Here is a 16,298-nt window from a genome sequence, read left to right as displayed (position 1 = left end):
CTAACTCCTGATGATCTTTTCTGCCCTGCGGATGAGTTTGGTGATGTTATGGACTTACATGTCATACGAATTGCTTTGCTTCCACTGCGTTGCCCCTAATTTGTTTATAATATGGGTGATTTAGGCGCCTCATATCTTCAAGGAATATGATTGGTCATCTCGGCAATTCCTTTAAGTGGTTTGGCCTGCCACAAGGACTTTCAGTGAAGTGTTTGAGATTTTGCACTTTGTTGATTGAAATGCTAGTTCTGTTAAATGGAATAACATCTTCCTCAGAAGTTCTTATTCTGTTGAAGCAAAAACATGTATCAGAAAGGCTCCCTTTTTCTTGGAATCATTTTCGCTTATGCTGCTACGAGCAGTTTCTGTTTGCTTATCTTCTTGTACTCTTCGATGCCCATGGAGTTCCTTGTCAAGTAGAGTGAATAGAGGATCCTCTTTCAGGGTAACATCCAAGCACTGCAGGTCTTTTTATGTGCTCCTCTTGGGGACAACTATTTACCAGGAGTTCTGAAGGATTTGAGCCTTGATGAAGTGGACTTTAAAGTCTAAAATTGGAGGCAGCAGTTCGAGCAACTCAGTGTGGAGCAGAGTGCAAAGGCTTTTATAATGAAAAAAAGTGCTTGTAGGAGTCTTTGGCATTGATTTTAGACCTCCAAGAGTTCATAGCATGGAAACTCATTGCTGAACCCTACCTCATCCTGCTACGATTTTAACGCAAGGAGCGTATCCACTACCTCATGACCATATCCTTCTTGTGGCGAAGGCATTATGTTATTTGTCTTTACAAGAGTATGCTGGCTGTCTTAACGCTTATCTGTCTTATGCTTTGCTAAAAGAGCTCCACATCATTGGCTATTGACTACTCTCATCTTTGCCTTAAATAAATAACTATAGAGAGGAGAGGAGTCTAGCATTAAACATCAATAATAACTTCAAGAGTTTAGGTGTAATACTGATGCATCAAAAATTAGGAAGTGGTGTGAATATATTACTGAATAACACATCTTTGGATAAGGAAAAGTTCTACCATGAACTTCTATAGTTCTTTCACTATACGAGAAGAAGAGGGCAAGTCTTAACTCAATGGTGAAGTTACTTTATTGTGACCTACATGTCACAGATGTGAAACATAAAAATAGTCTCTCCATTCTTATTCTTTTTAGACTTTATAGTAGCGAGAGCTTAGCGCGCTTGGCCACCCTTTTTTTTAAACTTTTTGAGAAAATATTTTAATAATATTTGAGTTACTCAATTTAAACTTATGCAGTTACTCCATAACTCTCTTTAGATACGAACATAACTTATACTAAAAGAAAAGAAGCCAACCTTCTGTATCGAAAATCACAACCTATTTGTTACAAGTGAAAGTCTCTCTTATCTAGATTCCACTTTAGTTAATCATGGGTATCATATTGCTCTCTCTCGCTTTGATCATGAGCCATCTAGCAACCCTAGTTATCTCTATAATAGAAGGTTGTTGTACGAGTTTTTGTAAAACCTTCATCCTAACTATATGCAGGATAAATATTCATTCCACAAGGGCAACATAAATAAGGTGCATTGCGTGATTAACATCATGCTGATGATATTAGCATTCAAATTATTGAAAATTTCAAGCAAGTTTTTTTTGTCTTTTTTTTTTAACCTCTCTCTCTTTCTCTCTCTCTCTCTCCATGCGGGCCATTGTGAAATGTGCTCCTCACGTTGCTTACCTCGAGGGGAATCTCACCATCATTTCCGTTCATTTTCCTGCGCCATGTCCCATCCTGTGGCTCCCAGCGACCAACTCTTAATTGTAGCCGAGGACAATACTGTTCCCTTCATAGAGTAGTACGGTATACCCTTCTTCGCCCCCCTCCCCCTCCGTGCGTGTTTAATATATACGGCACAACCAAAGTCGGCAGTCCTGATTTGTTTTACTAAGAAGTCGGCAGTTGATTAAAAAACTGAAACCAAAATAAAATATAACTGCTCACTGCTTAGAGGCTGCGCGGAGGAGGATTCCATTATTATTATTATTATTTTTTGTTTGTCATCTTTCCGTTTAAATCCTCCTCTCAGCCCTTCTCCCTTCTTTGCCTGCTCCAAGAAAAACCCTAACCGAGTCCAATGGCTGGCGGAGAAGATCTCGACTGCCCCTCCGCGCTGGCGTCGGCGGCTTCGTCCGCCGGATCGCCGCTCTCTCGCCTCGGAAGTCGGCGGTCCGTCCACCGTGCCCTTGGCGGCGGCGCAGGTCTCCCTCTCTTTATCTCTCCTCTCTCTCGTGCTAGGTTTTTCTTTTGGACCCTTGATGATCTCTGGTTCTTGGTTGTTCCAGTTGCCGATGTGCTCCTTTGGAGGCGGAGGAACGCCGGGATTCTAGTCGCGGCAGGCGCCACCGCCGTCTGGTTCCTCTTCGAACGGGCTGGTTACAGCTTCCTCTCTCTAATGGCCAACGCATTCCTCCTTGTCGTCGTTATCCTCTTCTTCTGGGCCAAATCAGCCTCTCTTCTCAACAGGTCTGCCCCCATTCTCTCTCATCTCTCCCCTCCCCCTCCTCCATTTTTTACTCCGTGATTCGTTTCTTCTTGTACATTCTCGTGGTTATTGTTCCAAAAAAGTTTTGGAGTTTAGGCCGCTTCATTGTTCTTCGTAGGCCGATTGCTGACTGTTGTGATAGTTAATTTGTTCAAAATATTGGATTTGTAGACCTCTTCCGCCCCTTCCCAATCTTGAAGTTTCGGAGAAGTTCGTAGGGAAAGCTGCGGATGAAGGTCGGGTGTGGATCAATCGTGTTTTGGCTGTTGGACATGATGTTGCCATTAGGAGAGATAGGAAAGTGTTTCTTCAGGTACTCTTTGCCCGCTTTCATGCTTTGTTAAGTTTAAGATTGTGTATTTTCTTACTTGCGTCTGATATTATTCTTTTGTCCCCTTTTGTTCTACAGGTTACAATGGTTTTGTGGCTTGTTTCATATATCGGGAGTTTGTTTAACTTCCTTACACTGGTTTACATTGGTGAGTTTCATTAGACTTGCTTTATTTTGGTTCTTTGGTACAAGATAGAATCATAAATGGAGAGTGGCTTCTTCTTCTTACGGTCTGCATGCTGTGCTTTGTACTTTGACATTATTGCAGGGGTGCTTCTGTCTCTCACTGCTCCTGCATTGTATGACAAGTACCAGGGCCATGTTGATGAAAAGCTTGGTATGGCACACAAATTACTCTTGAAGCAGTATGACAACATTCTAAGCAGGGGAACAAGAAAGCCAGCCAAAGAAAAGAAGACTCAGTAGCATGATGGTCGCACTCTGTTGACTCCTCCCATGTAAATACCTGCACCTTATGATGACAGATTAGTAGAATTTGGTTTCCTGTTAACATTTACTTCATCTCTAGTGGTTGCAGTCATACCCTCATCAAATTGACTGTGCTGAGATCCATAATGTTAATGAGATATATGAACCAATGCATTTCAAAATCATATATATGAATTAGAAGTAGTTGAAGAACATTTCATTGTGAATAATCCATGTTTGTTAATAGTCAATAGTTTAGAGAGAGAAAAATGGAGAGGGAGTTAAGGTTTGCACCTAATGGTGGAATTGTTCGACTAGTTGAGTGCAGCAAGATTGTGATTTCCATATATATTGATATCTGAAATGAAACATTTGACTTTTGGTTAAAAAACAAATTATACAATTTTTGGTTCGTGTTTTTTTTTTTGGTAACAAATCATTTCATTTAGAATTTATTCAGCTATCTTGATGTTGATAGTTTTGATAATAACAGAGGGAGTGCCACTTTTCCATGTCTGATGTGGAACTTCTCCCCCTTGAACTTGCAAAGTAGAGGGGTGCTAGACTACAGTCCAATTGGCTTCTCAGTTTGATTTCTTATTTTAGATGAACAATTATGTATTTTAACTGGATTCAAATTATACTAGTTGACTTGCAGCTTATCTGTCTTAATTCTCTAGACATATCTCTCTTATTCTCGTATTCTTTTTGTATATGCGAAAAGAGAGAGAGACGGTTTAATTATGGTGCGATAGTTTTATGGTGCGTATCTCAAACTTTATTGTAGTCATAGTAATGGGCCTTTCTTTACCTTGCAACAGACTAGGCCTAGTTATTTGTTTTAGTTATATCTTTATTACATACATACACTTATATTCAATACCATCATCACTTGAATTACGATATAAAGCTTAGCATTTACACCTATCAATATGGATGGCTTCTTTCTAAATCAACTTGAGTGTTATATATGTATCTCTGTCTCCATCTTGGTATAATTATCATTGATCTTTATAAATTAATAAATAATTTTCAGAATTAGGTATTTAGTTTAATTAATTATTATTAAGTAGATTACTTGTGGTTTATTAATGCAATGAAGGTTGATAACATATATTATAAGTGGCTTTTAGAAGTAGCCAGTTACTTACACTTTATATAGATTAACTGGTTTTCATCTATTAGTGTATGCTTTCATATCTCTTGGTTCACTATCATCAGTTCTTAATTCTTGAATTATATTGTATGATTGATATACAATTTCAATATTTTATAAATAAAATAAAATTGTATAACTTATAATTATAATTATTGTGCATATATTTTAGTAATTAAGAAAACATGGAACAAATCAAAATTTGCACTAGTTCCTACTCCTTATTGTTCTTTCCCAACTATACTGTCCCCCTACCAACTGACTCTAATTCTAGGTTAGTGACGTTTTTTTTCTTTTGCCTTTTGCTTACAACTTCTAATAGTCACTTTTGCCCTTGTAACTTTCCTTTTTATGGTGCTACGTTTGAGCAGTAGAAGGGTTCATAAAGGAGTGTGAGATAGAGGGGTTCATGTTTCTTGTTAGGGTGGAGCTTTGGCATAAGTGGAGGCTGAAATATTTTATTTTTCAACCTTTTTTGGGCATCATTGGAGTGGTGTGAGAAAATTTTAGTTTGTTCCTCATACTGCATTCTTTTCTTGAAAGAGATCCTTTTTTATATGTTGGACTGTGTCTTTGCACTTGTATTGAGCTCGATGCTATCAATATATTGTTACTGAACCCTCTTCTTGATCTCTATGTATGTTTTGTGTCATGAGAGGATATCATGAAAATAACTACTTCCCTTTATAAATAGATTCAGATTACTAAAGGAAAGCATATAAATAAATTATGGAAAGCTTTCTGTATTAATTACTTTATGCATATTTATATACACACACATATATTGCTTATGCTGGACCAAGTTTGTAACTTGTTCTCATGTGTGTGTGGTAAATCTAAAAAGTTAAAATTAGAAATGAATATATTAGAGGAGCTCCAGATGTTGCATAAATTAAGGATAAAGTGATGGAAAATCGATTAAGATGGTATGGACATGTGCAACAGAAACATGAGGAGGCTCTAATAAGGGGTTTGGACTGTGTTGAAAGTGGTAAGAAAAGCAAGGAAAAATCTAAGGTACCATAGATGGAGGTTGTGAGGAATGCTATGGAGAAATAAGCCTGAAATAACCCAAGGGATGGCCTAAATAAGAATACCTGGCAAATGTGGATCCACAAAATCCACCCCTAATAGTTGGAAAAAGGCTCGATGGTTATGACTCTGTATTATTTTAGTTAGTTTTACTTGAATGGGAGTATTTTCGTCATTTAGTTAATGTAACTAATGCATCTTTCTAAACCATACATGCAGATGTTATATGTGTGTGTTGTATTTATGTATAACCTTATTGATCTCTTTGGATAACTGTAGAAGGTTTTATTCATTATCTACTATTACTAGTTTGACTGATATAATTGGTGCCGAAGAATTCGTCTAGGCTATGTTTCCCTTATGAAGTTCTACCAAATTTGAAGGTTGAAAAGAGCAAGTTGAGCAATTCACATTTCCACACTAGTGGGCTAGCACGTATAGCACTTGGTTCAAGTATTATGTTTGTCATCTTTTACTATTAGGAAACCAGAGTTGTGTTTATTACTTAAGAAAGAATTCCAAACATTGTTAAAGGGTCATGGTGGCCTCCAAGGTTTGCTAAACTTGTAACAAAGTTTGTATTGGCTGGCGACCGGTTTGGTACGGTGCTAGTACGCATCTCACCAAGTTGAGGTGTGCCAAAGCCAAAAGATCGGGAGAAAAGAGGGACGGACCTTAATCCTCACGCTAGGATGAGAACTAGGGGAAAGAGAAAAGACGAAGGGGAGAAAGAGGGAAAGGGAGTGGTGGAAGAGGGAGAAGGAGAGGGAGGGAGGGAGAGGGGTGTACTGAGGGAGAGGCATTGGCATCCATCGACCTAGATTATCAGGGGAGAGAGAGAGCATAAGGAAGAGGGAGAGATTGCAAGAGAGAGGGAGAGCCTCATGGGGAGAGAGGGAGAGAGATCCCAGAAAGAAGTTTCGAGAGGCCCCTCGCCTGTATTAAAATAATCAGATTGACTAAAGAACTGAATTGTGTTGGTTACTGACCGGTCCAGTTCGGTATGTTCTGAACCATCTAGTTTAGTACGCCCTAAACCGCCTTGTTCGGCATGATTTTGGAATCCTTGGTGGCCTCCATGGTGGTTTTAGTGTTCAACTGTCATGTCATGGTTGCTAGTGGCTTGGCATGGCACTTGAGCTTATGACAAGTGCCATGGTGGGCCTGAACCTGATAAGGTGGACATTTTGTGGGAGGCCCAAGGTGGACAATGTGAATCCGTAGCAGGCAACTGGTTTTCTTTCATTTTCTTTCTGAATAATGGTGTAGCATTGCTTCTTAGGTCACTCTCTATAGCATGACTCTCTTTTGGTTTCTTCAGTAATGACATGACATTATAACAAATATAATGATGTGACTCTGCATATCAAATCTTAATATTAATAACAAGTGGTCATGTTAATCAATCCATTAGTGAATCTTAAACTAAATGCATGTGTTATGCTTTATACTGAAGCCTAGTTTGATAATTTTCTTATTGATTGAATCATTCAAATATGCAACTCATTGGTACACATCTTTCGACTTAAGAAATACCTAATACATGTCAGTTGATGCAATTATTATTTTTTATTTTATGCTCCTATTTCATAGCTCTATTTTTCATTTATTAGTTTCTCTACTGCCATAGTGTATTAGAGAGCTGGTTATTTATGTTTTATGGCTGATGTTATATTAGATTGCTAATGTTTTTATTCTATAAATGATATTATCATATTTGGTGGGTTGATGTTGTTACAAATTATATGCTTCTTTATTTTTGTCGTTTATACCTCCAATGTTTCAAATTGCATGAAGTATTGTTTATTGGACATTTAGTAAGGTAGCCTACTGTTATATTTTAGCTGGCTGCCTTGAGCTTATGCCATGCAACATTAGATGTGTGCCATGAACCCCCTTAGCCACTGCCAAATGCTTTTCCAAACATTGATCCTGAAATTGTAGAATCTCAATGTTGGAGAATCTTGTGTTATTTTGCTACCTCATGATATGTTTAGAAAGCTACGGAACATACTTGAGAAATACCAAGAACAAAGTTATTGGTTGGACATAGATGATCTTGACTTGGGGTCCTCAACTAAATGTCTTTTAGGCAAGACAGTGTGCAATTTTAGGAAATGCTGAGTCTATTGTCTCTCTAGAGGTCTTGATGAAAACTAATCTTTTTACAACATGTGACGATAGACAAAGTGCTATATCTGAACCTTATGATTTTATCGTAATGATGAAATTGAGTTTACTATGAGTTTGAAAATTGGCTGTGTTAAATCACAGGATTAGTGTAGAACTTTAAGTTATATTAGCAAAGTTTTAGTTTTCTTCTACTTTATTGTGTGTATAATTAGTTGTTATTAGATTAGGGTTTCTAACTAGTTCATATTTCTTGGAATTTAAGTAACTTGACATGTGTGTGTAATTTATGGGTCTGTTGCTCTGACATCCTTGCACACATGAGGGTGCACATGCATAGTCACGAGTTCAGCCGTCGGGAATAAATCGTCAAGGTTGAGAAATTCAGGATTCAGGAAAAAATCTGGTAAATTTGGAATCAGAATAAGTTCAGCACATTTAAAAAATAAAAATATTCATGAACAAAACATTCATACAAGTATAGGGAGAAATAGTAGATACTAATAAGCAAGGTTAATATGTTTCACAATTACTGGAAGTAGAAAAATGTTGGAGAAAAAGAAAATATTTCCTCAAAAAAGAAAAGAACAGAAGTAGAGAAGGGGAGAGTATCAGGTTGGGTTTGGGAGGACGCTAAGAAGAGGTAGAACACAGGTGAGAAGAATAGAAGAGAAGAGATAATTGGAGAGGTTGATTTTTCGAAAAGAAAATATTTTAGTTTTTAAACAAATTAGTGTGTCAATGGCAAACCCCTAGTTCCTACGCTTGCAGCTTGTCTTAACGATTTCAAGAGCATGGGCTTGGACTTCGGTGTCTGCTATCTGAGGTATATCCAAGTTATTCGTTTATTATATGAATAGAGTATGAATTTTATAATTTTTTTATGAATTTTATGAGATATACATGATAGGTTCATCAATAATGGATAATTTACAGAACAATTTGGCAAACTGCCGTATACGAATTATTCTTGAATAGTCGGCGAATATTGTGACCATGCCACAAGCATGCATGTGTGCATGTGCATGCCTGTGCCTCTATCTGCATGCATGCATGTTGTGTGTATGCGTGTATTCTTGGGATAGGCTGTCCAGATGTTTTAGAATAGGAGAATTCATGTTGAATTTTATTTTTCTTGCTAGGCTCCAAGTTATTTCGTTCGGTGGATTTGAGGTCACACCTTCTTTGCCCTTCTGACTTTTAGTCCGTCTTCTTGCAATCTTATGTTGTTAGTGAACCACATCATTTTTGTATTGCTACAGTTCTATATCTCATGTCTTCTTGCAATCTTTGAATTCCTGCACCAGTCAGAGGATGATTTAATCAAGTTATGGTGATCTTATGGCGAGGTTGATGAGAGATGAAAAGATGGAACATTTGCCAGAAAGGATGAGTATGATGCCCTGAATATAGTTGTATTAAGTGAAAAATGAGACATCTTTTACATTTCTTATCTTTACGTCTTCTTTCAGGAGTAAAATAATCATCTTTACTTTCCTTCATGTAAAGTTGTTTTGGTGGATCTTTCAGAAGAAGACAAGGAATTAAGAAAATTTTCAATTGTACAACATTGAGAACAACATGGTTCCTGATTATCCATCTACCCTTGATGTAACTCTCAGGATTGTAGACACTGTTGAAGATCCTATGATGTGTTATGATGAAAAGAAAGCAAGGACGACAATTTGTTGCCATTGCATATAAGATTGTACTTGATAGTAGTCATGATGAAATTGGAAATTATTTATTGGACAATCTCCAGAACTTGTGGTATTGTTTTCTCTGATCGCTGAATTCTCAATGTGAGATTTATGATACTATGTTCAAATAAATGGTAAATCTCTCTGGGGGGAAAATGGCAACATTAATAAAAAAGATGACCTAATCAAATTACGGCGAGTGCCTTATTTACCAAAAGCAGGTGCAGGAGCACAGTATGAGCTCTTATATAAAATTAATTGGTAAGTTTAATAAGCGGCTGCAAGGATGAGTTTCCGAGGAGATTCTGAAGTGGTGCGCCACCCTAACTGGATGAACTCTGTCTCGGTAAACAAAATTTCTCCTTTTTTATTCTTCTTTGAATTCAACAACTTGCTACCAAGGTGAATACATGTAAAGCTCTTATAAAAATGTGGAAAATTCTCCATAAAGAATGAGCATGAGGCACCACACATACAAGTACTTTGTGGAAAGTTAGTCACCTTATACCATTTTTCTAATCTCTCTTACATAAGTAATTTTTCTTACTTTGAGAACATAGACATAATAAGAGGTGGAAGGAGTAAAAATGATCTTCTTTCTTCCTCCTGGTCATGAATTTTTTTGTGGATATATCCAAGGAAGATAAAGGAAAAGGCAATCTTTCGATGTTATAATATTGAGAATGATGGCATCCTGATTATTCACTTACCCTTGAGGGTGTAGCTTTCGAAATTGTAAACATTGTTGAATATTTTATGATATGTTATGATGAAAAGATACACACAAAGATAATATGTTGTCGTTGCAAGTATGATTATACTTCATCATTTTCATGATGAAGTTGAGGAATCATTAGTTTTAATCTCCAAAACCTCCAAATTGATTCTCTTCGTTGCAGCAAAATGTCAAAGGAGATATCTTAGCCTATGTTCAAATTGATAGTGAATCTCTCCAAAGGTAAAAGCTTTTTAGAAGTCAATTTTTTTTCGGACCATACACTGAGAAATGCTCTAAGGAATCATGGACCTTCCTTTTCATTAGGTTTTAATGACACTATTTAAAGTCCTAAAGGAACTCAATAGCAAGTTCCATGTAGCAGACATGATTGATGCAAGTGAAAAATCTGTAATTTTTAGGCACCCTGAGTCTGCTTCTTTTCTATGGTCGCGACTAAATAATAATTTTAAAGCTTTTAATTGCATTTTTTTTGATATAGTTGTAATTGCATGAACTTCACTTTCTAGTTCTGTGTTCTCTTTGGATGAGATTGTAAGGATGTTGAAGTTTGGTTCTTGTTTGAGCATGTGATCAGATTGGAAGTATGAGAATAATTTGAAGTTTCTTGTTTGAAGAACCTATAATTATTTTGATTATGGTTATAATCAGGAGAAAGACATGAAGGTTTAATTTTCATTAAATGTTAGTGTAGGCTCAAATATATCAAGGTTGCAGTTTTTGTTTTTAATTGAAAAGGTTTGGTCCAACATGACATCAGTTATCATTTATTTTCATTCTAAATGGGTTTTTGTTGAAAACATAACAAAAGTATGAAGAGATTAAAGACCCTCCTGAATCCTCAATATTCTTTCTTTAGTGTCATCTCTCATCCAAGTACCAACTTCAGAAAGTGATGAGAGATACATGGTTGCTAGGCACTTATAAAGTCATTAAAATTATGATGGAAGTTATGATAAATTGGATTGAGTAAGTTGATGCCATTTATTCAAGGTGCCAACTAACTTGATGATCTCGGTCCTATCCTCTCTAGGTTCCAGACATCAACTTGAGGTTTCTCAGTCATAAAGGCCTGAGATTGGTTTATATTCTAAATGGGTGTTTAAGATGTAAAGCATGAGGTCATTCGAAGTTAAAATATCTGATATTTGTCCCTTCTATCTTAAATATTTACGAAGTCTACCTTACATGATTTTTTCCCAGGTTTATCTTTCTAGGTGCTTCAGGTACAGTTGTAGTCTTATTACGTCCATGTATTGTTAAGTGTTCATGCTAGTTTCCATGTGCAAATGTTCATGGTAGAAATTATCCCAGTTTTATCTTTTGCTGTTGTCTTTTTGCATATAGAGAACAGTATCTAAAACTTGTTATAACTACAGTCTGACTGAGAGGCAGGCAATACAATCTAATATGGGTCCACTTCAGTTTCAGAAACCATGTGATGACAAGGGCACGTTTGGATGTCAGAGTTTGTAATCTGTGGATAACCTCACATGCCAATGGAGGGGTTAAGAGATGAAGCAAGGAGGAAGAGGGATGCGAGGTTGAAGTCACCAACCCCGTTATTTCTAATTCTTTGGAATAACCAGATTTGATTAAAAGATGATTTAAATTACCTCCAAAATTTAGGAATATTGAATTTGCTGCTTCCCCTCAATCAGACATTTTCTTCTTTCATTGGACATCTCACTTTCCTCCACCTCACCTAGTGCACAGATTATCTGCAGATAACCAATGCATGCTTCCAAACAGGCCCTAAGTTTCTGCATGGTCAACAATGATGCACCATGCAATGGTCAAGCACTCCCACATTTAAAAAACTGTCTACTTTGGAAGCTCTAGAATTGACCATGGGATGGAGTGCTGTATTTTTTAAATTTAATCCTGGTATTGTGGTAGAACTGATTATTTTCATGATCAATGGTCTCTTTGCCTAGAAGAAGTTTTTCAATTGGAGGGGGATGTTGGTGACACGCATAGACTAGCTGACGTGTTCTGTTAATTATCTTGAACTCAACACTAAGGTGGCAATTGCTCCTTGGATAGAAATATTCTGGACATAACAATATTGCAAGTTGCCTAGTATATACAGTCAATAGTGTTTGAGACCACAAAGTCTGTTCAGAGGCAATGGTGCACCTATATTTGGAAATATTCTGTAATATTCAAGATGATTCTGCAGTGGTGGGTTATTTGTTATGATCCTGTAGCAAGCGTGTGTAAGGAGAATTATTTGCAAGTACCAATGTCTAAAACTCAGCTTCAGTGTCAGTTTCTGCTAGGCCAAATCTGTTTGGTTGCAGCAGTTTCAGTGAACTTGAGAAGAAAATTTTGAAAAAAAAAAGATGCAAAGTGTAGAGAATAAGTTACCCGTTTTGGTTGGATGAGATAATGATTTGACAATGAAATTATGAAAAATTACAATATTTTAAAAAGTTAAATAGTCATGTTTCATATTATTTAAGTGTTACATATAATATATATTACGTTGGTGGATTAACAAATGAATACAATGTCTATGAGATTTAAGCTGCAGGATAGGATAAGAATATGTCAAACAATTTTCTTCACTAATTTTCTTTTGAAAACAATATTGCAAGTCTCCCAAATCTTTTTTGAAATTTACGAAGTGTAAACTTAAATTTGAAAAATACTGCTCGAGTGAAGACATTGGGCAGTGCAAATTACCTAAATGTACAGTAATTTTGGTATCAAAATTTCAGTTGGAACTCCATAAGTAGCCAATATGTCATATATGTTCTGGTGGGACTTTCCGAGTTTAGCTGAAGTTTATACCATGGCTAGCATGTTATGTTAATGCTGGACAGCACGTTATTCCAAGCTTCAGCTCAACTTTGAACCATGGTTAGCATGTTATGTTACATCTGGTCAGCACATTATGTAGGTATATGTACATTACCATTAAATATCCTTACTCTTATGTTGTAGGTTTTCATATGGATGCATCAAATGCCTGCCAATAAACTAAGTTGGACCGCAATACTGTAATGTGCATATGAAAACCTAATTTTATGCTTGATCTGTCAAAATTGTATTATGTGCCTATTTATTTTCTTCTAATGGATTCTAACATCCATCGCTAAGCTGTGATCTAGGCCCCAATGATAGAAACTGTTTGAGATGTCAGTTAGAATGCTTAATGGTACCTTGTATTCTTCCTTTTTCACATATCTGGTTCTGAGTTTTTGAACTTTTGGATCTCTCTTTTCATTTATTTCAGCTCTATTGGAGATGCATCACATCCTATTGGTTTCTGACTCTTGTTATATATTGTTAATGCAGGTATCTGCTGGCATATCTGATTGAGCTTACATCCAAGGGACTTTACGTCTGTAATTGTGGATGTTGTTGAATTTTTCTGTCATCCAACCAAAACCTTTATTCAAGTTGATGGGTCTTCGTTTATATGGTTACACCCAATAATTTAACCATGAAACGAAAGTACTCAAGGAATAGTAGCCAAGAGTGCCAAATCTTTTCATCTATAGCACGAACCCTCTTTATGAGGTCTTTTTTTTTTTCGCCGCAACATGTTGTAGGGGGCCTCCCTGCTGATATCTCGATGTATGAACTTCTATATGCCTAGTTGTCAACATGTCGCTCACATGCTTTTGATTAGTTTGAAAGCAAGATTAATTGCAGAGGCATCATGAAAGTTCTCTGTATCTACGATTTGGAGGATTTATGGATTACTCATTAGATGTATGTAAAATCTTTATCTTGTCTATCACATCCCTTTTGGCAGAAGGAAGAGAATAATGAAACAAGCCACTTGGACTGCACATACCAACCTTAGAATTGGTGATACATGTTGGATGAATTAGTGTATGAATTTTTTTTTTTAATACAATTTGGTCATGTCTCTGGGTAAATTATAAAGCAGGGAAATGCATCTTCTCAATCTTGGTCATTAAGGAGAGATTCTTAACCAGTTGCTTGATTTGCTGCACGAGGTGATGAAAAGCACTTTTCAACTTTTGTGCAGGCTTTGTGCAATTTTGCAGTTAGCATGATTCGCTGTGCAACATGATGAAAATTGCTTCGATTTTTGTGCAGGAATAGTGCAATTTCCCCGTTAGCATGCTCAGCGTGGGTCCCGAATTTTGTACAGCCAGAGGATCTCCCTTCTGCCAGCTAAATATTTCTGTACCCTTTCAACCATTTCTAAGCTGTTTTGCTTTATTACAATCCCATATGCACATACAGCAGCGCGCAAATACCTGTTTTGACAAATCATTCGACTGTTAAAACTAAGGAGGAAGTGTATGAGTGTGAATCCCTGAGCATTTGCAAATAATCCAAAAATTTAAGCATCCTTTATTTTATCAGGATCTCTGAAAATTATTGGGAAGATGCAGGAAGGCATTAGATGCATTCGAGTTGGAACGTCTTTAATTTTTGCGACACCACACGTGGCTGGAAATGACTCGAAGAGTTTTGAGTAATAAGAGAGCCTGTCATTACAGCAAAATAAACATCAGAGCTGCTAGAAACCATCCACAAGCATATTTGTAACCTAACACACTCAACTAGCAGCTGGTAGCTGTGAAGCAGGCTTCAATGCTGCAACATACATGGGGGTTCAACAAGGTTCTTTCATAAGCAGCCATGCTTGTTACAAGTAGGTACGGTTGCTAGCATTCGTACTCTCATGAACATTACCTCTATTTTGAGCTTCAATGAGTACAGGTAAACTACGCTTGGCAGGGCCACATGCCTGCAAAGCTAGGATGGAGAGGCAAGTATTTCACCAAATACCAGCTGTGTGCCTATCACAGTAGCTTGTCTCAGAATACTTTTCGGTTGTCCACCCAGTCAAATTACAAAGGAAACCAAAGGGCTTCTACCTCAGTTCAGACAACAGAATACTCTTCTGGGTCTAACCCACCTCGGTCAACTGCAAATATTTTGTATATCGGAATATGTACCTTTGAATGTTCAACTCGGTTTATATCAGGGCCAATTAAAAGTGGCTTGACTGAAAGGAAAAAGGAAACAAGGGCAGCTACAGAACAGCAACAAAGATTTTATTATATTCACAAGCAGGCTATGCAGGTTTTGGGACATGAACAGATTCCACATGCGGCCATGCGACTGATCGCAGCAGTTCTAATGAGAAAACAAGTCCCAAGAAATGAGAGGGTAAAGTGTTGGCTGAAGCCTGTACAACCAATCAATCAATCTGAGTGGCAACTTTCGATAAGAGTATATAGGTTTATCTGATTCAGATATGGATGATGGAAGACAATTAGATGTAACAACACATGGATGTTAAGAAAACTTAATGCAACAGCATTTTCATCTTTAAATAAAAATTCTTCTAAGAAGCAAAACAGATGGCCCTTGGAACTTGGTATGTAGAACATAGTGTGTATATTGCCATCACCATGCAATCCCAATGCTTTTTATTACTATACCTGAATGAAAAAGAAAATAATGGAGTGCGACCTTGCAAATGCAGTGACAACATTGGACCTTATCTGAAAGCAAAATAACATGAGATCATAACAGATAATAAAGGCTATTTTCACCATGACAGGGTAGATTAAACAATCATAATTTTGAGATCCTTACAATGACAAGTGCTTCACCTCCACATATACTGCCTACCGTTTTCTATGTTTTTTTTTTCCGATAGGAACCTAAAAAGAGTAGTTTATTAAATGAAGAATGATATTATATTTTGGAGAATGAAGATTATTGATGGTTGATTGTGCAAATTTGACTTTGGCTTCATAGCCAGCAACTGAAAGACAAACGAGTTATATTAGGTTTCTTGGAATGTTGTGATAAAATTTCTAAGAGAATCTTACACTGAGATCACTGAGTTAAAAGTTACCCAACAGACCAGATAAAAATTTCCTGTAGAATGATCAGTAGAACATGGAAACAGGCTACTTCTTTCAGTCCTAAATCGAGAAAATTAAGTCATCACCTACCTACTGAACTATGTATACTTTATAACATTAAGGTTGGGCTTTACCATGTCCATCTGCTTTAGCCAAACACTCCGCCTTTTTTTTTGACTGTGCTGGTGAGGTCCCCTGATCACAAATAACCTGTATCCTTGGGATGCACATAACTCTTCCAGCCAAGGGGTAGGTGTGCGTCTCAATGCTGCATCTCCAAAATTGGAGAGAGTGATTTTCTCAATGGGCCAATGGAGCTACCGCACCTTTCTTACAATCTTCAGGAGACACTAAGGATCTGACTAAAATGAGAATGCATTTGATAACAATTTAT

The 16,298-nt window shown here is 36.9% G+C and overlaps 1 protein-coding gene across 8 annotated transcripts; it reads left to right on the top strand.

Moving 5' to 3' along the window:
• The first annotated feature begins 1,993 nt into the window (after positions 1 to 1,993).
• Positions 1,994 to 13,913, top strand: LOC103722433 (reticulon-like protein B11). Of its 8 annotated transcripts, none has more exons than XR_005513283.1 (7): positions 1,994 to 2,236; positions 2,321 to 2,501; positions 2,692 to 2,999; positions 3,120 to 3,309; positions 8,741 to 8,771; positions 8,861 to 8,991; positions 9,071 to 11,412. XR_005513283.1 is itself a non-coding variant. In XM_008812989.3 (6 exons), exons 1-5 carry the CDS (start codon positions 2,113 to 2,115, stop codon positions 3,275 to 3,277), a joined length of 675 nt encoding a protein of 224 aa, XP_008811211.2. In that variant the 5' UTR covers positions 1,996 to 2,112; the 3' UTR covers positions 3,278 to 3,309; positions 13,338 to 13,913. The 8 variants fall into 8 exon arrangements, 3 of the variants coding, with proteins under 3 accessions (XP_038985903.1, XP_008811211.2, XP_026666327.2); XR_003388599.2 differs by lacking the exons at positions 8,741 to 8,771; positions 8,861 to 8,991; positions 9,071 to 11,412 and adding exons at positions 11,460 to 11,577; positions 13,338 to 13,913 and having other exon boundaries at positions 1,996 to 2,236; positions 2,692 to 2,833; positions 2,930 to 2,999; XR_003388597.2 differs by lacking the exons at positions 8,741 to 8,771; positions 8,861 to 8,991; positions 9,071 to 11,412 and adding exons at positions 11,460 to 11,577; positions 13,338 to 13,913.
• Positions 13,914 to 16,298: the final 2,385 nt, after the last annotated feature.

This window comes from Phoenix dactylifera, chromosome 1 (assembly GCF_009389715.1).
Source record: "Phoenix dactylifera cultivar Barhee BC4 chromosome 1, palm_55x_up_171113_PBpolish2nd_filt_p, whole genome shotgun sequence".
Taxonomy (NCBI): Eukaryota; Viridiplantae; Streptophyta; class Magnoliopsida; order Arecales; family Arecaceae; genus Phoenix; species Phoenix dactylifera.
This window is presented reverse-complemented; position numbering and strand designations above follow the sequence as displayed.

Bases quoted from the DNA above. Each gene is read 5' to 3' on its own strand.
- LOC103722433 (XM_026810526.2), top strand. From the start codon at position 2,113: ATGGCTGGCGGAGAAGATCTCGACTGCCCCTCCGCGCTGGCGTCGGCG. The intron at 2,502-2,691 runs GTCTGCCCCCAT...TTGGATTTGTAG, and splicing joins TCAGCCTCTCTTCTCAACAG to ACCTCTTCCGCCCCTTCCCA. The intron at 3,000-3,119 runs GTGAGTTTCATT...ACATTATTGCAG, and splicing joins CCTTACACTGGTTTACATTG to GGGTGCTTCTGTCTCTCACT.